The 26,955-nt window shown below is 41.7% G+C and overlaps 1 protein-coding gene across 5 annotated transcripts in view; it reads left to right on the top strand.

Annotated features, from left to right (window-relative positions):
• Positions 1 to 26,955, top strand: part of RPRD1B (regulation of nuclear pre-mRNA domain containing 1B) — a 92,913-nt gene that overhangs the window by 21,124 nt on the left and 44,834 nt on the right. For all 5 annotated transcript variants that reach the window (XM_067013128.1, XM_067013126.1, XM_059038925.2 and 2 more), the window contains 3 exons: positions 2,702 to 2,814; positions 4,369 to 4,495; positions 11,086 to 11,261. In XM_067013128.1, the coding sequence (XP_066869229.1) occupies positions 2,702 to 2,814; positions 4,369 to 4,495; positions 11,086 to 11,261 (416 nt within the window). The remainder of the gene's footprint in view (positions 1 to 2,701; positions 2,815 to 4,368; positions 4,496 to 11,085; positions 11,262 to 26,955) is intronic.

Raw genomic sequence — 26,955 nt, 5'->3', positions numbered from 1 at the left:
TAGGTCTGCCTAAGGCCTTCCAGTGCCAAAATCCAGTGATTCTGAGTGTCCTGAGATGTTCAGTGATGTGTAGTTTTTATATATAATAATTTCTGTATGAGAGTTGGAAAACTGAAGGATTCAAGTTTTATTTTTTTTTCTACCTTCTTTAGTGTTTAACAATTATTTATTGAGCATTCTTCTAGGTGTTTGGAAGTGAACAGAACAATACTGTAAATTTTGTTTTTTTGCTCTTATGCTTACATTCTCTAGTGGCTAGTCATCAAACATGGCCACTTTGATGCTGTAATGGCTAAATGTTTACACGGGTCATACCACACACTACACATTAATTAGGCAGCCACTGTATGCAAAGTACTGTTAGATATTTCATATGCAGATTATATCCTTACAGATTTTCTGTTTGGAAAATAACAGACGTCCTTGCTTTGCATAGGAGTGCAGGACTGTAAAAATGACTGTTCAAGCTGAAACCGTACAGAGTGATCTTAATAATCAATGGGAAAAATTACAATTATTCTGTGACTTAAAATTTTTTTACCAAAGAATTAAAAACTCACTGTTGATTACAATTGTATAGGAAAACAAAAAAATAGTAAAATTAAGACTTATTTAGCGTGCTGTAACATAAATTAGAAACATTGTGAGTTGAAGTGTTTATTTCTCTCTAACAAACTTATCAAGAGCGGTTTGAACAAAGCTTGTTTCATCTTTTCCGTTTTTGTCATACTCCTTCCGAAATTTGGATCAGCTTCCAACATTTTATCCTTTGTGCTTTCAGTGTTGTGAAGTATCTCAGAGTTCCTTTAAAGTGAAGTTTTTTGTCAGCATCGCTTCCTCTGGGACATTGTCATCCTTTTCATCACAGCCACATTCTTCATTTATGTTGAAGAGTTGGCCTTCACTAAATTCCTCTGGCTGCGGATCCGGTGTCTCTAGAAGAGCATGGCAGTGCCGGCATCCCCACAGCCAGCTGTTTCTTCTACAGCCCCATTTGTGTTCCATGCGAACTTCATTTCCAGCGTAAACTTTCGTTTTAGTTTCTTTGCTGCTCTTTGATCTTTGTCAGTCAGTTCCCTGTTTTGATTATTTAGTTTTTAAAATGTCACGTGGATTTTGTCACTGGGAGACTAACAACCCAACTAAACACTTTGTTACAGTCTGTGTGTGAACTGAGTAACGGAGGTGCAGTAACCAGTTACTGACCTTGGGAGAAGTGATGCAGTCACTAATCATGATGCATTTCTATTATTTATGTAGTGATTTGTGGACTAAAGTTAGCAGCAAGGGTTTGTTGTTTATGCAATTACACAGAGTAAATATGCCATGGTAACTGAAATTTGAACTCTGTTGTTGGGGGAATAGTGTCATTTAACCAAACTGTGGTAATAAGTCTGTGCATAATAGAATAGTGTAAAGACAGGACTGCCAGTAATGCAAATGCTGCTGTTTCTCTTCTTTAGCAGAACAAACAAAAACATGAAGAAAAAATAAAATCCACGATATTGACTTGGCTTTCACATCAAACATAGCCTGGTCAGTTAATAGTAAGGTTGAGAACAGGAACTACATCCTGGGTTCCAGAAGAAAATGTTGAATCAAGCAGGAAGTGTACATGATTCTGTTTATATCTCACAGAGTTCTGAGGCAGGTGCATGGTGACCCTCATTTGACAGATGAGATGGAAATTGTGTGATGCTAAGTAAGTTGAATTCAGTGGAAAGAGCACAGATTTTGAAATCATACCATTACATGAGTTATTTAGCCTCTCTGGATCTTTATTTTCTCACCTTTAAAGTGGAGATACTATTGTACATCTTAGAATTGTTGGAAGGATCAAATGTAAAGAAGCTATTGCAGTGCCTGGCACATGTTAGGCATCCAATAGTTTCTTTACTTTCCAAACCTGAATTTCTTATTTATGTCCCTCAGTTGTTTGGCATTTATTTTGTATTGTCCAATTTAATGCAAAAGGAATAATTTTGGAATTAACACATCTATCATAACAATTTAAAAGCACGTGGTATGGATAATTAAAAAATGTAAACTGTTAGCCTCAGAAGTGGTTAATTTTAAAATGGTGACTTATGTAATTTCTCTCAGTAATATGTCATAATGCTCAGTAATGGTTATTTTAAATTTTAAGGTAAAACTAGGTTTGTTTTGTTCTTAAAGGGATAGTTTAAAGGATGTTTGTTTTTAGAGCTTTTGGCACAATTTTATTGATGGGTCTCTCTCTACTGTTTATTTTCTGAAGTGACCCTGGAAAGTGTAAAGTATCTCATTTTGTACACGGTATATTCCCTACAAACCCTTGCACACAACAGCTTGCTTCATTACACATTACATTTTCTGATGAAGTTTCTTACCTTCTTACTTCTGTTAACTTTTTTTTTTTTAAGATAATGACTTTTTAAATGAAATGTGTTAGTTTGGTAAATTTCACTTTTAGATGTTTTTTTCCAGTAGTATTTTTCCAGTGAGTCAATCTGAGATGATAGACTGAGGCCATTTTGACTCTTTTCAGTAACATAGGGGATGACCACCAATTGAAAATAAGTGGCTTAAAGGTTTATGTTAAACCATCTCTGGAAATGTACACCCCTTCTACCCTTTCTTACTTGCGACCCATTGTGCATAGTTTTTGACTCTTACCTGTACAGGCTGTGGTGATGCAAATTTGTCACTTTTTTTCTTCTAGCAACAGAGGAGAAGAAATCTCTAAAGCGAACTTTTCAGCAGATACAAGAGGAGGAGGATGACGACTACCCTGGAAGCTACTCTCCCCAAGATCCTTCTGCAGGACCCCTCTTGGTATGTCTTGACCCCCAGAGAGTAGGGCAGAGTGGCTTGAAGTGACCTCTAGTTGAAGATTCTGGCCACAGGGTGGCGCCAGGGACCAATAGTATGGAATCACCAGAGGGCAGCTCTTGGCACTGGGTGCAAGATCCACCTAATGAAGCTTGCTGGACAGCAGGCTTGATTTTGTCTTTGCAAACCCTGAATCTGGGATGGATTTGTAAGAGTGTTTGGATTTGGGTTTTGTCACTCCTAGAAATTGAAACTCTTCTTTAAAAAAATAGACTGTTGTAAAGGAGTAGATAATGGTACAAAGGCATTCAAAAGTCCTCTACCATGGCTTGTCTCCAATAGCATGGTTGTTTCTTAAAAGTGAACAACATATTAGTTTGTAAGGACAGTCTGTGTAGCAGTAGCAAATTTACTACACTATAACCTATTTAAATATTAAAACAGGGAGCTAGCATTTATTGAATTTTTAGCCGTGTATCTGCTTTGTTTGACCCTTTGTGTAAGTTAGTTCATGAACTAACTGGTTGGTTTTAGCTGTTTGTTTATGTAGTTATTCATTTACAGTCAAAGAAAGTGAGGCTCAAGGAGACAGATTAAGTAAACTTGCCCAGTGTTTTAATTGAATCTGGGTCTGACTGACTTCAGAGCTCTTTTCACTGAGTTGCACTGCCTCTCATTTTGCCTAAAACAGCTTTATTTTATTACACATGGGTGTGTTTAAGGCTTGTGTAAATAGGAAGCATGTCTGATTTGTGTTATGTTAAAATGTTGAATTAGTCCGGGGGTCAGATGAAAGCAGTGTTAGGCCATATATCTTTGCATTTAAAAACTTTCAAGAGAACAGCCTGAATTACCAACTTTCAGGATAACCTGACTACCATCTACATGGTAGCCTTAGGGTCATTATGGACTAGCTAACCTGTTGGCGTTGTATGTTTCCTGACAACTAAAAAAAAACCCTTTCTGGTATACACAGAAGATGCATTCTTGGTTTGCTCTTCTTGGTTTTCTTCCCTCTTTGTTTGTAACTAATGAGCTTGACACATTTAATTTTGGGAGTGACTGCCAAAATCAAAGATGTCATCTTTGTGATATTCATTTTGTAGAGCAAATTCAAGAAAGAATTGAAGTAGGTAGTGTCATTTCATTTAATCAGTCAACACACAAATTGCTAAGCATTTGACATGTGTACTTTTATTCTAAACTAGAGGCCATTCTGTACTAGCGATCATGCCTCCTTTGAAACTAAACAGTATGAACCAGACTCCATTTTCTTAAGTTGCCAAAAACATGTTCTTTAAAAAAATTTTTTCACAGTTATGTAGAATTTCATTTGTGTTCTACCATGGACTTAGAAAAATTATGTACATTCTCTTAGAATTTGTATCATTGATTTCAGTGTACACTCTGGGATAAGAACAATGATTTTCTTTTAATGTCAGGGATGATCATATTTAGAATTTGCCTCCACCTCGTTTAACTCCAGATAAGTTTCTTTAAACCCCATATCTTCATATGTCTTAATGGATAGTGTTGTTTTGTGTTTTCATTGTACAGACTGAGGAACTAATCAAAGCTTTACAGGACCTAGAAAATGCTGCATCAGGGGATGCTACTGTCCGACAGAAAATTGCTTCTTTACCCCAGGAAGTGCAAGATGTTTCTCTTTTGGAAAAAATAACAGGTAAGAAGGTAGTTTGGGTGAAAGATGAGGGGAGGGAGACATATCTCCAGTGCATCAAACCCCAAGACATGCTTATGTCTGCAAATACAGACCTTCCACATGGTGTTGGGTTCTCTGTCATCTTGGGATTTGCAAACATAACTCACATGCTGAACAAAGAAGCTGCTGGAATAGTCCGAGCTTGAATAGTGACTAGGAATTATTGCAGAAATGCTAGCATGCCACAGCCTGTGGTACTCAGTACAAGTAAAGTCTTTTGAAACCACAGCAAATTATGTGTGCGGGGGGCAGACGTGGGGAAGGCATTAAACTCATGAACCTTTCCAAAAAGATAAATTGTGATTCAGTGCTGTGACTTCTACACTGTACACTGACATACCCCATAGGTGATAGTGCCTTCAGTGCCAGGAACCCCAGGTTTGTATTATTAGTCATGTCATTTTGCCCTCTTGATGATCACCCCCAATTAAACAGGGAGGGGCAGATGGCATTCTTCCTGCTTTATGCATGGGCAGTTGAGAGGAAGGAGTGAAGTGCGAACTCATGTAGAGTGTGCTCTGTGCCAGGTGCTTCTGCCAGCCTAGGCTGCAGAGCCTGTGTTCTTTCCGTTACAAAAGCTTGGACCTTTTGTTCCACTCTCGTCCGAGGGCCACCATTTTCTCCTTCCAGTCCCTTACCTTGGCTGCTTCACTCACTTCCTCCATATCCATTTAAAGGAAATCAAGGTTACTCCTGAAGTACTTCCTTCACTCAACAGACATTTGAGGCACCCCATGTGGCATCTGCTCTAGGGGCCGCACCCACATCCCGTCACAGGTTAAGTGCCCCAAAGGAAAGGAAAGCAGAGGTGTGGGGGTGGAGACGCTGTTCCAGAAGTGCCCAGGGAGGTCTTCCTGATGCGATGGGCTTTGATCAGAGGCCCCCCGATGAAGAAGCAGGCTGTTAGGAGACCTAAGGGAAGGCAGTGCCCCCCAGGTGGAGGGAGCGGGAAGACCTTCAGGCAGGAGTGCGCTTAGTTGGAGAAGACAACACGGAGGCCTCTTGGGCTCGCTGTCTCTGCTGCCACCATCCCTCACCCCAACGACTAAACCCACCAGATTTAACAGCCTGTTGATCCTTCCACCTTTTCCCAGCCTTTACTCCCCTCATGGCCTCCTTTTCTTCATTACTCAGCTTGGAGTCGTTACACTTAAAAGTCTTTATAATCACTCTTCTCACACACACCCTCAGTCCCTTTTGCTCTTTTTTCCCTTCACTCTAGCCTCCTGGCAAAAACCCAACTTTTCTCCTGGTTAAATCCAACTTTGTTGTTACAAGGACCACCTCATTTATTCTTACTGTCAGAATCGCAATCTGTAAAATTGGAAGCAAATTAATATAAAACTAGCAGTGTATATAATTTCATTTGTTTTCACTGACTTAAAGGATTTATGTGGCTTTTAAAAATTATTTATTTATTTTGATTTTTAATTACGGTGAAATACACCTAACAAAATTCACTGTGGTAACCACTCGTAAGTGTGCCACTCAGAAGTGTTAAGTACATTCACGTTGTATAACCAATTTCAAGAACTCTCTTCATCTTGCAGAACTGAAGCTCTATACCATTAAATAACTCATTTCCCCCACCCCCAGCTCCTGGCGGTCACCATTCACAACTGAATGTGGCTGGGCAAAACAAACAAACACTGGCTGACTTTTCTTCCTATTTCTGTGGATGAGCGTGCTGTTTTCTAAAGCAGCCCCTCTGCCTGTTAGACCTATTCCTTCTCACCTACTCAAGAACACTGCTCCAACAATTCTCCCCTTTTCTCCTGCATCTCCAGTTTTTTTTTTCCCCTTTACTGGGTCATTCTCCATAGCATAAAAACATGTATTTTTTTTTTTTTTTTTTTTTTTGTGGTACGCGGGCCTCTCACTGTTGTGGCCTCTCCCGTTGCGGAGCACAGGCTCCGGATGCACAGGCTCAGCAGCCATGGCTCACGGGCCCAGCTGCTCCGCGGTATGTGGGATCTTCCCGGACCGGGGCACGAACCCGTGTCCCCTGCATCGGCAGGCGGATTCTCAACCACTGCGCCACCAGGGAAGCCCAAAAACATGTATTTTTTTTCCCATTTGGGAAAAATTTTTTTCTTGACCCATATCTTCCTCCAACTACCATCTCATTTCTCTGTTCTTTATAGCAAAACATTCTAATATAGATGGCCAATGCTCATCTGTCTCCCTCCGTGCCCCGCCCGCCTGCCCCGTTCTCTTTTGGTTCCACTTCACTGACTCTGCTCTTATTAGTGTTGCTGATGACTTCCATATTGCTAAAATTCAGTGGTGAATTTTTTGCCCAATCTTAACTTGATCTCAGTAGCATTTGGCCCAGTTGATCATTTCTTCTTCCTGAAAATACTTTCTCACTTGGTGTGGTAGACAGAATAATGATCCGCCAAAATGTCCATGTCCTAATCCTCAGAACCTGTGAATGTATTATCTTATATAGGAAAAGGGACTTTGGGGATGTTATTGAGTTAAGGATCTTGAGGTGGGGAGATTATCCTGGGTTAGTCAAGTGGGCCCGGTCCTTATAAGAGGGAGGTAGGAGGGCAAGAGTCAGAGGTGTTGTGACTCTGGAAGCAGAAGTTGGAGAGATGCATTTTGAAGATGGGAGGAAGGGGCCATGATAATGAATATTAAGACAATCCATTTATGTTGTTTTTAAGCCACCAGGTTTGTGGTGATACGTTAGAGCAGCGGGAGGAAGCTGGGGCCGCATATTCTCCTAGCATTCCTCCTCTCTCTCTGATTGTGTCTTTTCAGTCTTCTTTGCTGGCTTCTTCCCTTCTCCTTCACCTCTTAATTTTGAGTAATTAGCCATCTTTCCTAGTTAGTTTCACTGACAGTTCCTCTCATTCTGTTTGATGACTTTAACAATTTTTATGCTAATGATCCCTTAATTTATATCTCTAGTGTTGACCTCTCCCTTGAACTTGAGACCCATATATCCAGCCTCTTGCTCAGTGTTACTATTTGGATAGCTCGAAAGACATTTCAGATTTGACCTGTCCGAAACCAGACTTCTCATTTTCCCTCCAAAATGTCTCTCACGGTCTTTTCCATCTCAGTAGATGACCCCCTCATAATTCCTGTTGATCTGGGCTACAACTTGTATCTGACTCCTTGTTACCACCTCCGCTGCTGCCACCTGGTGTGAGTCGCCACCTTCACTTCAATTATCACAGTAGCCTTCTATCTGCTCTCCTTGCTGCCTGCTTGTCCCCCGTCATCTTTCTGTCATCAACGTAGTAACCAGAGTGATCTGCTAAAATGGAAGTTGGATCATGTTCCCCCTCTGCTCAGAACACTCTAGTCATATGGGTTCCTTGCTAGGCACTTTCCCCTCTAAAGGCCTTTGTAGTTGGCTGTTTCCTCTACCTGGAATGATCTTCCTCAGATAGTCACGTGGCTTGTTCTCTCACTACCTCCAGCCCTTGGTTTCTGTATCACCTCAGTGAAGCCTACCCTGGCTACCTTTTTTTTTCCTTTGGCTGCATTGGGTCTTTGTTGCTGTGCACAGGCTTTCTCTAGTTGCAGCGAGTGGGGGCTACTCTTTGTTGTGGTGTGTGGGCTTCCATTGTGGTGGCTTCTCTTGTTGTGGAGCTCAGGCTCTAGGCGCGCGGGCTTCAGTAGTTGCAGCATGCGGGCTCAGTAGTTGTGGTGCGCGGGCTTTGGTAGTTGCAGTGGGTGGGCTCAGTAGTTGCGGTGCACAGGCTTTGGTAGTTGTGGCGTGCAGGCTCAGTAGTTGTGGCTCGCAGGCTCTAGAGCTCAGGCTCAGTAGTTGCAGTGCCTGGGCTTAGTTGCTCCGTGGCATGTGGGATCGTCCTGGACCAGGGATCGAACCCGTGTCCCCTGCATTGGCAGGCAGATTCTTAACCACTGCGCCACCAGGGAAGTCCCTGGCTACCTTATTTTAAATTGCCTTTCTCCCTCTGAATGCCCATTTTTCCTCCTTTGCCTTATTTTTCTGTAGAGTTCTTATCTTCAGCTGGTAAATAACTAAAATATAGTGTATTATTTATTTCTCTTCCTCCCTGAGATTGTAAACTTGCAGGCAGAGAGTTTTTGTCCTTTGTGTTACCTGTTGTCTCAGAGCCTAGAACAGTGTTGGACACACAGTAGGAGCCCACATATTTGTCAGGCTAATTGGAAGATTTGGAGTATAAAATTTGATTGGAGTGAGTTTAGTGACAGCAGTAGGGAAGGAGGTGGGTACCAGGAGGATAGACAGCTCTCTTGAGAAGTTCTGCTTTAAGAGGATCAGGGATGTGGAGCAATAGCTAGAGAGTGACACACAGTCAGAAGACAGAGCAGCGTGTGTGTGTGCTGGTGGGGTGCTTCCAGAGGGAGAGAAGTTGATGAGGCATGGGGAACTGCAGGGGACAGACCCAGAAACTGGACTCTTGGAGTAAGCAGGAGGAGGTGGGATGCCCATGCACAAGTGAAGGGCTGGCCAAAAGAGGCACACAGCCCTCATCTTTGTGGCTGGGAGGGCAGAGCGTGTGAGGACAGGCACAGGTAAGTTCTTCGAAGTGAGCATCTCGCTGCTACGTTTTGGCTGCATGTTCTTCTATAGCTCATAAAACTATTACAGGTTCTTTTTCTGGTTTGTAATTATTTGTGTGAATGAATTATTTCCTTTGTACACTTCTTGGAGTGTAAAAGAATTGGTTTTGTTTATTTATTTATTTTAATCTCAAAAATTAGTGTTTTCCTTGCCCTTTTCTGCCGCAGGCACTTACACAGTTTAATGAATTAACCATTACAAAAAATAGCTAAGCAGTGACAAAGCTAAAGCAGCCTAACCGCCCCAGCAACTTACTCCCAGACCGCACCACCAATCTAGAAGAGTGTCACTGTCTGCTTCACCCTCAGCAGCTGAGAATGTCTCCTTCCTTTGTGTTCTCTTTGGCTCAGTCCTCCTCCACCAAGAACATACTGTTGTTTCCCTGTCCCCGAGGAGCATAGAAGTACCTGATCTTTGATATCAGGCCTAATTTGGAATCCCTCAACAGTCCATCTTCCAGTATTCACATAGAGAAGGCATCTAAAAGTCAGGCAGACTGTTTGCCAGAGAAACTGTGTTGGAATTCTTAAATCCCAGTTAATGTATGACAATGCTGAGGTTTCTCACCTTGATGACCTGTATTCATAGGAAGCACCGGATCTGTATCACTGTAACTCACTTTGAGTTAGTCCCATGGAACTGCTGGAGTCTCTAGTGCTTTGTTTCAAAGCACCGATCTCTCTCGATCCTTTAAGTCCTTTTAAAAATGAGGTATACCTACTTAAAAATTTTAATCTCACCATACCCACACGTAATTAATTACATCACTTCTTTGAAATACAAATAGTCCTTTGTCTTTTCTTATTTCCTAATGTTGAGCCTTGTTCACCCCTTCTTTTCAAGGATACGCTTTCTTATAATTTGATTCTTCCGCACAGTTTTTTCCCCAAACAATGAGTTGCAACCCATTAATTGGACCTCAAATCAGTCTGATAGATAATGACCATTTTTTTTTTTTTAATGGGTTAGAAGATAGAACACCCTGCACATACTAAGGAAAGTATTGTTTTATGAAACTTCTGTTTCTTTTATTTTTGTGTATTTATATAAAGTATATTTCTTAGCGTGGGTCACATTCAAAAGCAATGGAAAGCTTCCTATTAGACCCTGTATTTTGTTGAATAGAAGAAGAGGTTTAAGGCTTACATAGTTTAAGAAGTAGAATCCTATAGGTCCATTTTATAGATGTGGTTTTGAGTCCCAGCTCCTCAGCAAAGAACCTGCTATTGAACCTGTCACTTTTATTGTCTTAGTTTCCACACCCAAGAAATGAGTGCTTGCTTTTGTATTTCAGAGGGATATGCAAAGAATATTTAATGAAATAATATGAATAAAAGCACCTTTGAAATTCTCAGAGGCAGGGAAATATTATATCACAAATGACCTTAAATATCTCTTTCTGTTTATTTCTAGAGCTTTTGTCACTATAGATATCTATATAGATATAGATAGATATTTATTCATTTATTTTTACTTTCCTTTTTTTTTTTTTTTTTGCGGTATGCGGGCCTCTCACTGTTGTGGCCTCTGCGGCTGCGGAGCACAGGCTCCAGACGCGCAGGCTCAGCGGCCATGGCTCACGGGCCCAGCCGCTCTGCGGCATGTGGGATCTTCCCGGACGGGGGCACGAACCTGCATCCCCTGCATCGGCAGGCGGACTCTCATCCACCGCGCCACCAGGGAAGCCCTATTTATTTTTATTTATTCATTTTTTGGTAGAGGCATTTAGAAATCATTTACCGGATTCCCCTCTTTGTACAATTGCCTCACTTCAGGTAATTCAGAAATGTCCCGTCTTGTTGACAGGAGTGAATACCTTTGGATTTCTCTGTCAGCCAGTCCATTGTTTGTCTACAGGTTCTGGCCTGTTCTTGGACTTGAATGTTAGGGGAGAAACTAACCTCCCCCAGAAATGTTTGCAATTATGCCTGTGTCATTGTATATTGTCTCTCTTTTTTTTGGTCTCATTTGTACTTAGACAAAGAGGCAGCTGAACGTCTTTCAAAAACAGTAGATGAAGCATGTCTGTTACTAGCCGAATATAACGGGCGCCTGGCGGCAGAACTGGAAGACCGACGCCAGCTGGCTCGGATGTTGGTGGAGTACACCCAGAACCAGAAGGATGTTTTGTCAGAAAAGGAGAAAAAACTAGAAGTGAGTACATTGCAAGGCAGACCCAAACTTCCCAAGTTTCCCGTCCTGCAGCCCACATTAGGAGGTTTTTATTATGCCTTAAATAACACGGTTTTTTTTTCCTTTTAAAAAAATTCATGAGATGAGAACATCCATCAGATTTTTTAAAAATTAATTAATTAATTTATTTATTTTTGGCTGCATTGCATCTTTGTTGCTGCGTGCGGGCTTTCTCTAGTTGTGGCGAGCAGGCGCTACTCTTCATTGTAGTGCGCGGACTTCTCATTGTGGTGGCTTCTCTTGTTGTGGAGCACAGGCTTTAGGCACACGGGCTTTCAGTAGTTGTGGCTTGCGGGCTCTAGAGCACAGGCTCAGTAGTTGTGGCGCACGGGCTTAGCTGCTCTGCAGCATGTGGGATCTTCCCGGACCAGGGCTCGAACCTGTGTCCCCTGCATTGGCAGGCAGATTCTTAACCACTGCGCCAGTAGGTAAGTCCCTATCAGATATTGTAATTATCTGAACCTGGTTAAAAATCAAAGTCATGTTTTTATATGTCCAGGAAAGAACAAACGGGAATGCAGAAAACAAACAATGAACCCTTAAATAACAGCATTTAGGGTACTACTGTTGCTTTAGTTTGAACTCATATTAAAAAAAGCACAATTGTAGGGCTTCCCCGGTGGCGCAGTGGTTGAGAATCCGCCTGCCAGTGCAGGGGACACGGGTTCGAGCCCTGGTCTGGAAAGATCCTGCTTGCCGCAGAGCAGCTAAGCCTGTGCTCCAAAACTACTGAGCCTGTGCTCTAGAGCCCACAAGCCACAACACCTGAAGCCCGTGCACCTAGAGCCGGTGCTCTGCAACAAGGGAAGCCACCGCAATGAGAAGCCCACGCACCGCATCGAAGAGTAGCCCCCGCTCGCCACAACTAGAGAAAGCCCGCGCTCAGCAACAAAGATCCAATGCAGCCAAAAAATAAAAATAAAAAAGTATATTGAGGTACAGGAAGAATAGGCATTCAGTAAAACCAAAGAATGTTTGTTTGGTAATATTTGGGAAATGCTTGAAATTTTCTTTCTTTTAGGTTATACTGAGATTTATTTCCAGCTTGTATACTTGCTAAGGCCAATAAGTAGTGTGCCTCTAAGCTCTGTCTGCAGTCTGTTCTAAAATTCCACGTAAACATAATAATATTTATGGAGCCCAGTTCTCATACTGTTGAGAAGGAACTAATTTCTATCCTGAGCTGACATTGTCTGAGTGCCCTTGGAGAAGGCCTTCAGAACTAGTTTCTCTAGTTTGTGTTTGTCTGGCTTCTTAATTAAATACATGGTGGCTTATCCTCAGTCCTTTGAGATAACTGAACCAGCACTGTGGACATTTAAGAACTTCTCCTTGCTTCCAGCTGCTAGGCTTCCTTTTCAGGAGTGTCTGCCCTTCTTTTTCTCAAAGAGACGTGGAGAAGAGTTGCAGCCAGTGGTTTGGGAACGGAAGACAGTTTTGAGTTGGAGAATCAGTCACTTACTACAAGAAACAGAGTAGATTGGGGAGGGAGGGGATAGTCCCCCTTCCCTAGCCCTGTACTTAAGAAACACATTCTCTGGCACAGAGGGAGGGAAAAATGAGCTAGCCCTGTGGCTGACATGATTGTGTTCGCCTTTCAACACAGTCACCTGACTTGTGCGGGGAAACGAAGGATGGGCGCTCTTTACCATGTTGTTACGTGCAGTGACTGCAGGAGCTGTGCTGGGTAGTAGTGGTGGAAATTTCATATTCCTAGCCAGCTTGAAAGTGGAAGATGGGAAACGGCTATAAAAATAGTATGGCTTAGATTTAGAAATCAACACTGACCAGAAATCCTAAAGAGAGTTTCACAGGCAGTACCAGACGGTCATTTATCTGAAATGCTCATCTTTCACTGAGGAAGCATTTTCAGCACTGTGCCCTGGGACTAATAAGAGAGTGTAATTAATGATTCTGGTTGTAAGTCACCATGCCATCTGTTGAACTGCCCCTTGGCAACACATTAAGGGCTTTCTCTGATCTGTCAGACATTGATTATCATGAGCAGCTGCTGTTGGGTGGAACGTGGCACGCTACCATAGAGGACAGAGTCTTTGAGAAGGAGATTGGGTTGGTAGCATGAATTAACTCTTTGTACGTCTCCCTTCCTCATAGTTGCACTTTCCTCCCTGTATTTCTTGGGGGATCATTCTGGTTTCTGTAGAACCAGGGGTTTGCCAGATGCCACAAGAGGTCATTAAGGCAGAGAGATGCATCAGAGATTTGAGTGTGTTTTGTTGCTTTCCAGCACAAATTTCTTTACTCATCTGGGTATTGGAATTCCATTGCTTTAAGAATCAGAACAGCTATGTCCCACCACTGGAAAGTACAGATTCTGAACTGCCAGTTCTTATTCCAAACCATGTCTCTCAGCCACATGAGCAAAACTGTTCATCGTAAAAGTGGAGCTAAATTTGCTACATTTAAAAAAACAAACTACTAGATATAACATAAGATGTTGAAAAGATGGTTTTAGTTCTTTCTTAATCCATGTTTGCTAAAAATATGAAAGGTTTGCTCCCTAGAATCTGAGATTTTTCTCTCATATCCCATAAAAGACTGGTCTTAATTCCATTATATCCTTATGGTGACGATAAAACTTGCTAATAAGTATGTGCCACTTGAAAGATGCATTATTGCTATGAATTCATATAAATCTTCCAAAAGTCTCTTATTAATGAGGACAGTAAATAAAGTTACCTACTTTTTTAACATTTATTTTTTTTTAATACTGCTAATCCTTGTTTTAAAACTGCCACATCATGAAGTCTGCTTTTATTTTTTAATCTTAGCTGTCGATGTAGAATATGGAATTCTTAGAACTCTGGAAATGTAATTATTTGCTTGAGAGGCTCTTTTCTTCCCAAAGTTCTAATTTGTTAACACGTAAGGTTTTTTTCTTCAAGTTTATATCTTCCTTACATAATAATCATACCTTTTTATTCTTTCACTTGAGAATTTTATGTTAGATTTTTCAGTGGCTTCTAAAGTTTGGGATAGGGAATGTAATGATTTGGAGCCGGGGATGATTCAGACCCTGGGATGTAGAAGACAGAGTTATGGCTCACAGAGAGATTGTGTTTCTGCCCTCAAGGAAATCATATTCTTGAGTAAACAGCATGGGTGAACATAAAACCAAACTGAGGGATTGTACATAATATAGATCAAGGAGACAATTGGCAAATGTGATTGTGGTTTAAGGTTAAGTCCAAACTTCCTCGCGGGCACTAAAGCCTTTTCGTAAAAGGAAGTAGCAGTTGAAGAAGGGAAATATATTTATAAATGGAGAGCAGCCAGACTGGAGCAGACAGATTTATTTATGAAAGGAGACAAAGACAGAAGGTATGGGAGCGGGGTGCCAGAGCCCTCCTGTGGGAATTAGGCTCCATACTCTTTCAAGGGCTGCTTATTCAGCCATGAAGTCAACAAAGCCCATGCCAGGCAGGAGATAATCGGAGAGGAGCATGATGTATACTCACCCCTCAGTGAGCTGCCACTCTAGTGTGGGAAAAGCAGCGGAAAAGGAGTTAAATAAAGCAGAATGTGAGACATGTTCTAAGTAAGGAGACTATCCTAACTCACTGTGTCTAAGTTAAAATAGACCAAGGAAAAATGAATATGTTAATTGTTTAACATGAATTTGCTCCAAAGTTTATTTAAAATATAAGAGAATTATAAAATGCACAGGCAGTTTTTGAACAACATACTGCCTTCAGTAGGTCTTCCAAAGTTCATTAGAATATGTGCTCTTTGGCTGCTCTTACAGTGTCAGGAACATAATTGTTCCTCAGTAAATATTTGTTCTGTGAGTGGAATTCATCACCTGATGAAACCTTATTTCATAAAGAAGAAGATTTTCTAGGTTGCATTAAAAAATTAATTCTTGGTTGTAAAGAATATATCAGTAAAGAAAGGTGAGTATTTGATGGAAACTGTGGGTTTCCTCCTTTGTGTTGCTTTTCTTTTTTTTCCTTGAAGTAGAATCATGATTCATTTTGAGACGATTTTTTTTTTTTTAACCTTTTTTTTCTGCTTTTCCTTTTGGGTGTTATGGTAGACATTGGCCTTAAACTCCAGGCAGGGTTAGAAGGAGAGCTGCTTAATATTTGTCATGCTTTTGTCATGAACATGAGGAAACACAGAAATGGGAAAGAAGGCATTTAGAAGGAAGCACAAACAGCAGCCCCGAAGTGAGGATAAGGAATCTGGAGGATACAGAAGAAGGTGAATTCAAAAAGGAAAAGGCCAAAGGTACCAGAAAAACCTCTAAACTTCAGTTCTTGGAGCAAAAGGATGGTTTGTTTCTGGGTGACAGAGGTGACCATTACCCCAAGTGACTGCTAAAAGCTTACAAGCCATAGAGTAGGACAGACAAAGTTCCCATCTTGTCAGTTTGGAGAAAGTATGATGTGGTGTGTTCTGTGTGACTGATCAGGGCATGTGAAAAGCAGAGAGAGAGAGAGAGAGAGAAGGAAATCTATTTGTACAAACGTTGAAGAAAACAAATCAAAAGGGGGAAAGTACCCCAAATTTTACCACCTTAACACATCAGTTGCTTTCTTTTACATCATGGTGTTTGACTAGCAGTGCTCTAGAACTGAAAGGAGACAGTTCTGTGATACACATGCCACTTGGTACACACACAGACTATATGCCACACAGGGAAGAGCTCTGGGGAGATGTGTTCCTATCTGCAGATTTTTTTAAAAAATATTTCTCATGCATTTTTTTAACATCTTTATTGGAGTATAATTGCTTTACAATGGTGTGTTAGTTTCTGCTTTACAACACAGTGAATCAGTTATACACATACATATGTTCCCATATCTCTTCCCTCTTGCATCTCCCTCCCTCCCACCCTTGCTATCCCGCCCCTCTAGGTGGTCACAAACCACCGAGAGCTGATCTCCCTGTGCTATGCAGCTGCTTTCCACTAGCTATCTGTTTATCTGTTTTACATTTGGTAGTGTATATATGTCCATGCCACTCTCTCACTTTGTCACAGCTTACCCTTCCCCCTCCCCATATCCTCAAGTCCATGCTCTAGTAGGTCTGTGTTTTATTCCCATCCTACCCCTAGGCTCTTCATGACATTTTTTTTTTTCTTAGATTCCATATATATGTGTTAGCGTATGGTATTTGTTTTTCTCCTTCTGACTTACTTCACTCTGTATGACAGACTCCAGGTCCATCCACCTCACTACAGATAACTCAGTTTCATTTCTTTTTATGACTGAGTAATATTCCATTGTATATATGTGCCACATCTTCTTTATCCATTGCAGATTTTTTTTAATTGAGGTGAAATGTATAGAACATAAAAGTAATAACCATTTTTAAGTGTATGCATTTCAGTGGCGTTCAGTACATTCATAGTATTATGCAACCACCACCTATATCGAGTTCCAAAACATTTCACATTCTGTCATACCAAAAGAAAACCCTGTACCCATTAACGAGTCATTCCCTATGCGCCCCCTTCTCCCAGCCCCTGGCAACCGCCAGCCTGCTTTCTATCCCCATGGATTTGCCAATGCTGTATATTTCATATAATTGTGCCTGGCTTCTTTCACTTAGCATATTTTTTAGGTTCATCCATGTTGTAGCATGTATCAGTACTTCATTTCTTTTTATGGCTGAATTGTCCATTGTATAGATACGAAAAAATGTCTACCCATTAATTTGTTGATGGACATTTGGATTGTTTCTGCATCTTGGCCATTATGAATAATGGTGCTGTAAACAGTTGTATACAAGTTTTTGTGGGGACATACGTTTTATTTCTCTTGGGTATATGTATAACTAGGAATAGAATTGCTGGGTCATAAGATGAATTCTATGTTTAACTTTTTGAGGAACCACCAAAACTGTTTCCCATAGCAACTGTACCATTTTACATTCCCATTAGCAGTGTATGAGGGTTCCAGTTTCTCCACATCCTCGTCAGCACTTGATAACTGTCTGTCCTTTTTAAATTGTAGCCATCCTAGTGGATGTGAAGCGATATCTTGTGGTTTTGATTTGCATTTCCCTGACGACTAATGGGGATGAGCATCTTAGCATGTGCTTGTTGGCCATTTGTGTATCTTTTTTTTTTTTTTTTTTTTTTTGGTACGCAGGCCTCTCACTGTTGTGGGCTCTCCCGTTGCGGAGCACAGGCTCCAGACGCGCAGGCTCAGCAGCCATGGCTCACGGGCCCAGCCGCTCCACGGCATGTGGGATCTTTGCAGACCGGGGCACGAACCCATGTCCCCTGCATTGGCAGGCGGACTCCCAACCACTGCGCCACCAGGGAAGCCCTGTGTATCTTATTTTTGAGCAGTGTTTATTCAAGGCCTGTGCCCATGTTTGAATTGGGTTGTTTGTTCTTGAATTGTAAGAGTTCTTTGTATGTTCTGGATATTAAACTCTTGCCAGATAAATGCTTTGCAGGTATTTTCTCCCATTTTATAAGTTGTCTTTTCACTTTCTTCATAATGCCCTTTGAAGTAGTAAGTTTTTAATTTTGGTGAGTTCTACTGTGTTTTTTCTTGTGTTGTTTGTGTTTTGGTGTCACATTTAAGAATCCATTGGCAAATCCCGAATCATGAAGATTTACTCCTGTGTTTTCTTCTAGGGGTTTTGTAGTTTTAGCTTTTACATTTGGGTCGTTGAGTTAATTTTGGTATATGACATGAGGTGGAGCAGGGGGTCGTGAGTGCAACTTCATTGTCTGCATATAGATACCTAGTTGCCCCAGCACCATTTGTTGTCCCCTACTGAATACTTGGAACTTTTGTAAAAAATCGGCTGGCCATAGATGTATGGGTTTATTTCTGGACTGTCTGTTCTATTCCACTGATCTGTGTGTCTGTCCTATGCCGGTATCACAACTATTTTGATCACTGTAGCTTCATAGTAAGTTTTAAGATCAGAAAATGTGAGTCCTCAACTTTGTTGTTGTTTTTCAATATTGTTTGGCTGTTTGGGGCCTGTTGCAATTCTGTGTGAATTTGAAGATCAACTTTTCCATTTCTGCAAGAAAGGCTGTTGGAGTTTTAATAGGAATTGTATTGAATCTGGAGATTGCTTTGGGCACTATTGCCATTTTAACAATCTTAAGCCTTCTAATCCATGAACGTGAGATGTCTTCCCAATTTTTAGGTATGCTTTAATTTCTGCTGCAGAATTTTAAAAGAGATGCTGGAGTATCACTTACTGATGCATTTGATATTACAAAGACCCTGTTTAGGTGCCCTCGGTATCAGGGACCACAGTAGAAGACAGTGTGCACCTCCTTTCAGAAGGCATGCATATGTATGCGTGTGCGCTCAACAAAGTCACCTGGGCATGGTCAATGACAGCCAGCTTCACTCTGCAAAGTAAAGGCCTGGATGTCTAAGTAAGGTCGTTAACAGGATTACTGAGCTGGACAGAACCTTAGAGATTGTATAGTCCAGCTTCTGAATTGGTAAAGAAACTCAGACCCAGAGTTAGCCCAGACCAGGAATACAATTCAAAGCAGACATCTTGTGATTTTTATTGGGTTTGTGTTTTTGCTTGTTTATTATGGTTTTTTAAATTAATTAATTAATTTCATAAGGTCAGGTCAAAGCAGAAAGACACTATGCAGAAGAGTAGCCAGAGTTGATCATTTCATCAATCCCAAGAATCTTGTTTCAGAGACATGACATCTTAGGTACGGGGATTAAAATGGGTGCATGAAGGCATTCTAAAGTGGCCCTCGAGAAAACCTTTCTGAATTTGAGAGAGCCCATTTTGCCACAAACGTTCTGAGTACCCTCCTGCTATCACTGTGCATGCTCTTGCTCTAAGAAGAAGGGAGAAATTGGTTCATAGAATTTGGGCCTGCCGCTCTTTCCCCAGCTTGGCTCCTCCCCCTCAGCTGTAATAAATACTCGGGAGCACAGCTTTCTACTTCAGGCAACACAGCTGGGAAGGGGGAGACGGCCCAGAATCCAGCACTGTCTTGTGATTTCTTCATGTATCTGTTTGTAATTTGGTTATAACAGACTTAAGAAAGTCTTTTACTGTAGCTGAGGGGAGCTAAACCAAACTGCTGGCCGTCTGTTGTTTTTGGCAGCATCCTCCAGCTCCCTGCCGGGAGCAGGTGGTTAGAAGTGTTCATTCCTGTAATGGGATAGGCAGTAGGTGGAGATAGAGAGCTCCCTTTTTGTCAGCTTTGGAGTAAATTCTCCCCTTTCCTCGTGGTGATGAAAGCCAGTATCTCATCGTCCATTATAGTGAGAGCAGATGGGAGCAGGTGATCTGATCCTCATTTTATAATCGGAGTAGGTTTTTGTTTGGTTTTTTGGTTTTAAAAAAATTTTTGGCCACACTGTGTGGCATGCGGAATCTTAGTTCCCTGACCGGGGATTGAACCCGTGCCCCCTGCAGTGGAAGCTTGCAGTCCTAACCACTGGACCAGCAGGGAATTCCCTAATCCTCACTTTAGATGAGAAGACAAAGCTCAGCATTTATATGAGCAGTTCAGAGTCACAGAGGAAGTCAATGAGGGCCAGAACCCCAGTCTCCTGAAACCTGACTCCAGTGATCATCTACTGTGTTCCCCTGGGAACTGAGAGGCCCTGCCTGGTCGCCCACTAAGCAGTCCTCTACACTCACTGCCCTTCCTCAGCGTGTCATTCTTTCCTCCCTAGACTAGCAGTGCTGTCAGCACCACGAGCTGTAGTCGTTGAGGCAGGTCAGTCTGCTCACATGGGTCAAGTGATCACGGGGGTTGTACTCGTATCCTTCCCCACACGGCAGGCCTTGGCTTGCTTACTGCTTTTTCATCCCTTTGATGTGGGACCCTTTTTTTTTTTTTTTTTTTTTTAATAGGTTTCCCTCCACTAGGTGGGGACTTTTCTTGAGTTGTGTGATTCTGTGAGTAATTTGGAGTTTGGAGGCAGTCTTTAGTCCTTGGATTCCTTCCATTCATTTTAGGTGCTGATTATAGCTCAGGCCAGATTTGCAGCTGGAACTTTTTTTTTTTTCTTTTGCGGTACACCAGCCTCTCACTGTTGGGGCCCCTCCCGCTGCGGAGCACAGGCTCCGGACACGCAGGCCCAGCGGCCATGGCTCACGGGCCCAGCCGCTCCGCGGCATGTGAGATCCTCCCGGACCGGGGCACGAACCCGTGTCCCCTGAATCGGCAGGCGGACTCTCAACCACTGTGCCAACAGGAAAGCCCTGCAGCTGGAACTTTTATCTGCCGGTGTGTGTGCTTAGGTGTGTGTGTGTGTTCTTTCTGTATTAATCTCTTGTCACTCCAGGGGGGAAAATGCCCCATATAATGAACTTCACTTACTTGGTGACTTAAGGGCATGGTTCACTGACGTTTGAAACTTTACACTGAAAAAAGTGATGTGATTTCAAAACTCTCCCGGCTGGAATTCCATACTTTTTCTTTTTTTTAAGATTTTTTTTTTGGTGTGGACCAATTTTAAAGTCTTTATTGAATTTGTTACAGTATTGCTTCTGTTTTATGTTTGGGTTTTTTTTTGCTGCGAAGCATGTGGCATCTTAGCTCCCTGACCAGGGATCAAACCCACACCCCCTGCATTGGAAGGTGAAGTTTTAACCACTGGACCACCAGGGAAGTCCCTGGAATTCCATACTTTTAGCCACAGTGTTGTTTTTGTATTTATAATTCAACTTTTTTGTGTGTGTGTGGTACGTGGGCCTCTCACTGCTGTGGCCTCTCCTGTTGCGGAGCACAGGCTCCAGACGCACAGACTCAGCGGCCATGGCCCACAGGCCCAGCAGCCCTGTGGCACGTGGGATCCTCCCGGACCGGGGCACGAACCCACGTCCCCCGCATCGGCAGGCGGACTCTCAACCATTGCGCCACCAGGGAAGCCCTATAGTTCAACTTTTGATGAATCCTCCTCCTTCCTGAAACAGCTCCACTGAGTTTTAGCTGGTGTATGTAGCACTAATTTTTCATATTTATTTATAAAGTGCATATACATATTGAGTCAAAACAGCATCCGGGCCCCATGTCACTGCTGGTCTGTGAAAACATTCATTCTTATTCAACCAATATTCAGTTCTTTCTCTTTTCTTTTTTTCTGATTATAAAAGAAGCACATCATAGGAAACGTAGAAAAATTGAGTATAAAGAAAAAAATCATAATCTCACGACCCAGAGATAACTACTTTTAGTTTCGGTATATTTCGTTTATTTTTTTCCTCCTATTTTAAAATTAAAATAATCATAATGTCATGCTTTTTAAAACTTTATGTGATCATTTTCCCTTATTGACAAAAACTTTATAAACATTTTAAATGGCTGCTTGAATATCTGGTTGGATATTCAATGATTATTTTTATTGTACTGTTTCTCCCCCCCCCCCCCCACTTTGGGCTTTTAGTCTGGATTATTTCCTTCCTATAAATTTCTAAAAATTGATTCTGTATGTGTGCAGATGTCTGCTTGTCTCTAAGTACCCTGCAGGTCATATGCATTTCAAGGTCTTTGCCACCAGTAGGCATTTCTGTCTTAAGGGTTCTTGATCTTTTTCAAAGCATCTTAGGCAGTTTAGAACTTTATAGACAGACAGATAGAAGATATATATATGTATAATATTTGTATATATATCCACAAGTTAAGAATTAATCTTCGTTTTATGAAAGAATGAACATTGAATAGTTTAACTAGACAAATAGGGCTCTCTTCTAGGTTTTATCTGTTCACATTTGAAACAGCGGTGGGAAAATAGCAATTCTTCTTATAGTATTGACTTGAGTGAGTATAACTTTGAGAGCAGAGTTCAGATTACAGAAATTTGAGCTCTTGTGTCTAGGTGTCTATTTGACCCAATGGGTACATGTTATTTTGAGCAAAGATCTATTTTAGTCTTTATGAATGTTCCTACTCCTGTTAAGGTGGGCCTTCTACTCCCACTTAAAGTTGTGATTTTTTTTTTTTTGGTACGTGGGCCTCTCACTGTTGTGGCCTCTCCGTTTGTGGAGCACAGGCTCCGGACGCACAGACTCAGCGGCCATGGCTCACAGGCCCAGCCGCTCCGCGGCATGTGGGATCTTCCCGGACCGGGGCACGAACCCGCGTCCCCTGCATCGGCAGGCGGACTCTCAACCACTGCGCCACCAGGGAAGCCCCAAGTTGTGATTTTTGAAGAAAGTAAAATTGGATTGTGGCATACTCTGCAATCTTCTAAGTTATATCTCTGACTTTGTTTCCTTATAAAATGTAGGACTTGAAATAAGGTCAGAAAGAGTCTTTTTCCATGATTCGGGCAAAAATGTGCATGCTTATAATGAGTCAACCTGAAACCTTTACCAAGTCCCTGAGGTACATACAGCATGCTTCATGTAAAGAAGTGATAGTACCAACCAAATGTCATTATGGCTCTGCCAGCCTCCTTATTTGTTCTCTTCCTTATTCAGGTTCTTTCAGCATCTTTAGGAAAAAGTGTGGACCACTCTCTTGCTTCTTCTAGTCATTAGGTACTTGAGAATTTTAAGCAGAGTTACTTTGCAAATTTCAACTCAGCAAAAATTTGCCAGCAGCCTTCTAAGCATTCTTGGGGTTTGGTTAGGGATTATATATAGACACATCCCACTTTTTCTTCATGATGTCTGGTATGATGTATTTGGTGCTTTTCCGAGTCCTTTTATTTTGCCCATAGTGGTTCTGCTCCATGGGACATAAACTCACTAGGAGTTATTCCCAGAAAGATACCATTTGCCCCAGTTTGGATTTAGTGATGAGGACCTAAAGTGCCCATTCCAGGCTCTTTCTGACTTTCTCTACTGTGGCCAGTGGTCTTTGCAGCCTCTTGTTTTTGGCATGGTTTTTCATTTATAAAATAACAATTTTACCCTCACCTGGGGCATACAGGTTCCAATACTTGTCTAACCTAAGTTGTTAGTGTTTGCCTTTCTTTATCCCACAGGATCTTTAGGGCCAAGTTAGTTTCCTTTCTGTGGAAGAAGTCTCCAGTAGGCTGGCTGAAGGGGTCCTTCTCAGCACATGTAGCATGCTTTGTCTCTCTAATATTTTTTTTTAAAATCACATTCACACAAGCACACCCCTGCACCACTACCACTATCCCTTTGTAACTTCGTGTCTCTCCTTGCTGCCTCTGCTTACCGCATTGCAGCTTAGTAGGCGTATCTCCATTTCTGTCTTTAGAATCTTCCACCAGTAGTCTAATCTCAAAAGCCAAAAGATACTTTTCAGTCTCTGTCTCTCATCTCTTTTTCTCTTTTTGGCCCTCTCTATAGCATTTTATACTGTTTAATAATTTTTATATGTGTTTTCCTTCTCTGGTTTCTGTATCCCACCTTCTGCTGGTTCTAGGACTTTTGTCCTTTAATCAGCTTTTCTCCATCATTGCCCTGTAAATATGGGTTTTCCTTTAGCTTTTTTCTTATTCCAGACTTTTCCTTGAGTGACATAAAGTGGCTTCGGCTACCACCTTTGTGCTGATGGCTTAAATCTAAATCTTTACTTTACCTAGACCCTTCCTTGTACTTAAGAACCATTTATCTTATTTTCACAGACACTTCTTAATATGGTCAAAACGCACCATCTCTTCCCTTCCAACCTTTCCTTTCCTCCTCTTCCCCTCTCTTGGAGAAGACCATTGCCATTCATCAAAACCAGACAGTGGACCTCACCCAGTGTTTCTCCCCCTATTTTTCCCACCTCCCACGTCAGTCATTTCACCCCCCTCATGTCCCAGTCTCTCCCTCAGCTCCTCTGCCAGACCAAGCCATTGTGGTCTTAGTCTCCTCAGGTTTTCTTGAATTTGTCCCCCTTCTCTTCATCTCTGTCTCCACCTCTACCACCTTAGTTCAGGCTGTCACCATGTCTCACGTGGTCGCCTGCAGTGGCCTGGTTACCGATCCATTTGCATTTGTTCTTATGCCCTGTGATCCGTTCATTGCATGGCACCCTGTTTTCAGCATGCAGCTCTGGGCATGTCATTCTCTGCTTAAACATTTAAATGGCTCCCCATTTCTCCTAGAATATAGGCCCAAATCCTCACATGTGGCCGTCCCCCCACCCCACCCCAGGACTTGGCCCCTCCTGACCTCATCAGCCATATCTCTTGCCGTGTTCCATTGCATTTTGTCTGTGCCGGCCTTCTTTTGTCTCTGGCTTCATATGTGCTGTTCCCTCTGCCTAGAACACTCTCTCCCTCCTTTACCTTCCCACTGGTTACCCTTACCTGGTTGATCCCCATTCATCGTTTATATCCCAAGTCAAACAGTATTTCCTGGAAACCCCATCTCCACCCACTAAAGCCAGGTCTCTCCCCGCTGCCACCCCCCGTATATGCTGTTGTAGCTCCCTGTCATTTTCCTTTAGAGCACCACGTAATTTGTCATTCTGTTTAGGGATTATTTGGTGATTCTCTGACCAGATCATAAAATCCTGGCTGTATTGTCATTCTTTCATCCCCAACCCTATCCTGATGCTTGGCTCAGTGTCTGACCTCAGGTGGCACATATGGTTGCAGTTCGGTTCATCTCCAGGTGCGGTCAGAGGATATCTTCAATGGGGACTCCTTCTGGTTGAGGACGTTCCTACGAGATTTAGGTTTTACTCCTGAGACAAATTCTTTTTCTCGTTCAGCTTTTAGATTTGATAGGGTTGGACTGTAGTGCCACCTAATTAAAAGTTCTGTGACCTTTTTCCCCTCGTCTTGGAGGTCATGGGCCTTTTCATTTTCTCAAGCCAGCTTCTAGTAAATGTGTTACATTTTCAGGTCATACTCACATGGTTTGTGGGAGGGAGGATTTTGTATCCCATTAATAATTCTCTTTTTCTTCAATTCTGTACATCTTTAACATATAAATCAGGAAGATTAAATATTACTTATAAAATAATAAACATGGGGGGGTGATTGTTCTTTTCCCCTCTCAGATCTGCTCATTGACATTGAACAGTTTAACACGTGCTTGGTCTCATTCAGAACTCACCATCACCCCAGGATATAGGCATTATTTCCATTCCCATCTTAGGAGGATGCTAAGCCCAGTAAGGTAAAGTCACATGTCATACCACAGACAAGAGGTAGAGTAGGATCTGAACCTTGGATTCTCTGACTCTGAGTTTTTTCTGTTCTGCCACAGAGACCTCCCTCCACTCCCTCAGTCTTTTGGAGGAGCTAAGAAGTACATTTTCTTCCTTTTTTTGCTAATGGGAAGGAATTGATGTTGTTTTTATTGCTTATAGAGAGAGCTGTATCCAAATACTGTGCAGTAACCTACAGGCTAGCCTACACTGCTTAAAATTATTTTGTGTGAAAAATGTCCTTTTCCTTTCTACCCTTTGCTTCTCATCTGCCTTCTAGGAGTGCTTGACTCCACCAGTATTAGGCTCAAAAGGAGAAACAGGTGAAAAGTTGGCACCTTCGATGCTGGCACAGCATCGATAACCTGGTTCTTTATTAAAATAGTCATTAAGGAAGTCAGTTTGTGGGGGCTTTATTTGCATAAAACTTGCATTTTTGAAGGTTAACTTTTAAAGAAAGAATTAATTATAAATAATTCTTCCTGTACATTAGTATTTTGGTTTTATCTGGTTTTGTATGAGGGATCCATTGCATAAATGGTGGAAGCATTTTTGAAGGACCCAGGTCATTTAAAAATAAGTCTCTTTTTAAAGCACTTTTATGGACATCTGTTAAATTGTAAATTATAGCTTTATGATTACTTTAAGGCTTGAAAATTTGCCCAGTCCTAAAATTGATTTTATTTTTGTTAGTTTCATTTTTATTAGTTTAGTTATGTATATACAGTGACTTTTCATTCTTCTTCCCTTGCTTTTGCAATTCCCTATCAGAAGGGGGTTTTTGTTGGGTTGTAGAAGCTCCCTTAAACCTTTTGTGTAGAGGGTCCTCTGGGGAGAAGGAAATACCCTGAAAACACTCTGTGGTATGATTTCAGGTTTAAGAAGCCTGTTTCCACTTGATTCCTCCAATGGATGATTGGATTGCTCTGAGAATACTCCTAATTGTGGTTATTTTGTCATTTTCCCTTCTGGGAAGTACTCTGTGTGTTCTGTTGAAATGGGGTGGGGGTGAAGGATTTCCTCCTCTGCCCCTCTTGAGCTTTTGTGGCTGGACTAAGAATAAAATTGACAGAAGGCAGATTAAGAGGAGAAAAACAAATTTTAATCATGTGCTTGGAAATCTCATAAAAATGGGACCTAAGAAGTAACCAGAGAAGGCAGCTTTTATACTTTTTAGACAAACAATAAATTTGTGAGGAATTGACAGCACAAAGAAACTTAGGCTTTGGGTACTTAATTAAAAAAGACTCTAAACAGCATTTAAGCTTGGGGTAGTAAATTAAAGAAGTAAAGTAACAAGGTTTGTTTATACAGGCTTCTCCTCTCTGAATTCCTTGTCTCTGACAGTGTTTCCTTCTACCTCCAGATGCAGAGTGAACCTTTCACTTGAGAGATTTATTTCTCGCTTTTCAGGGAGACAGGAGGGTCAGTCTTTTTTTTTTTTTTTTTCCTTATATCAGCGGCTTCTTAAGCAGCTTCAGTTCAAAATAATCAGTATGCCATGGTGGCATATTTTGGGGCAGCCCACTCTGAGCCCCAACAATACCTTTATTACTGATTTTAGTAATGGAGCCGCGAGGCGCTGAATACTGGGATCGGAGCCAC

This window comes from Kogia breviceps, chromosome 14 (genome assembly GCF_026419965.1).
Source record: "Kogia breviceps isolate mKogBre1 chromosome 14, mKogBre1 haplotype 1, whole genome shotgun sequence".
Taxonomy (NCBI): Eukaryota; Metazoa; Chordata; class Mammalia; order Artiodactyla; family Physeteridae; genus Kogia; species Kogia breviceps.
This window is presented reverse-complemented; position numbering and strand designations above follow the sequence as displayed.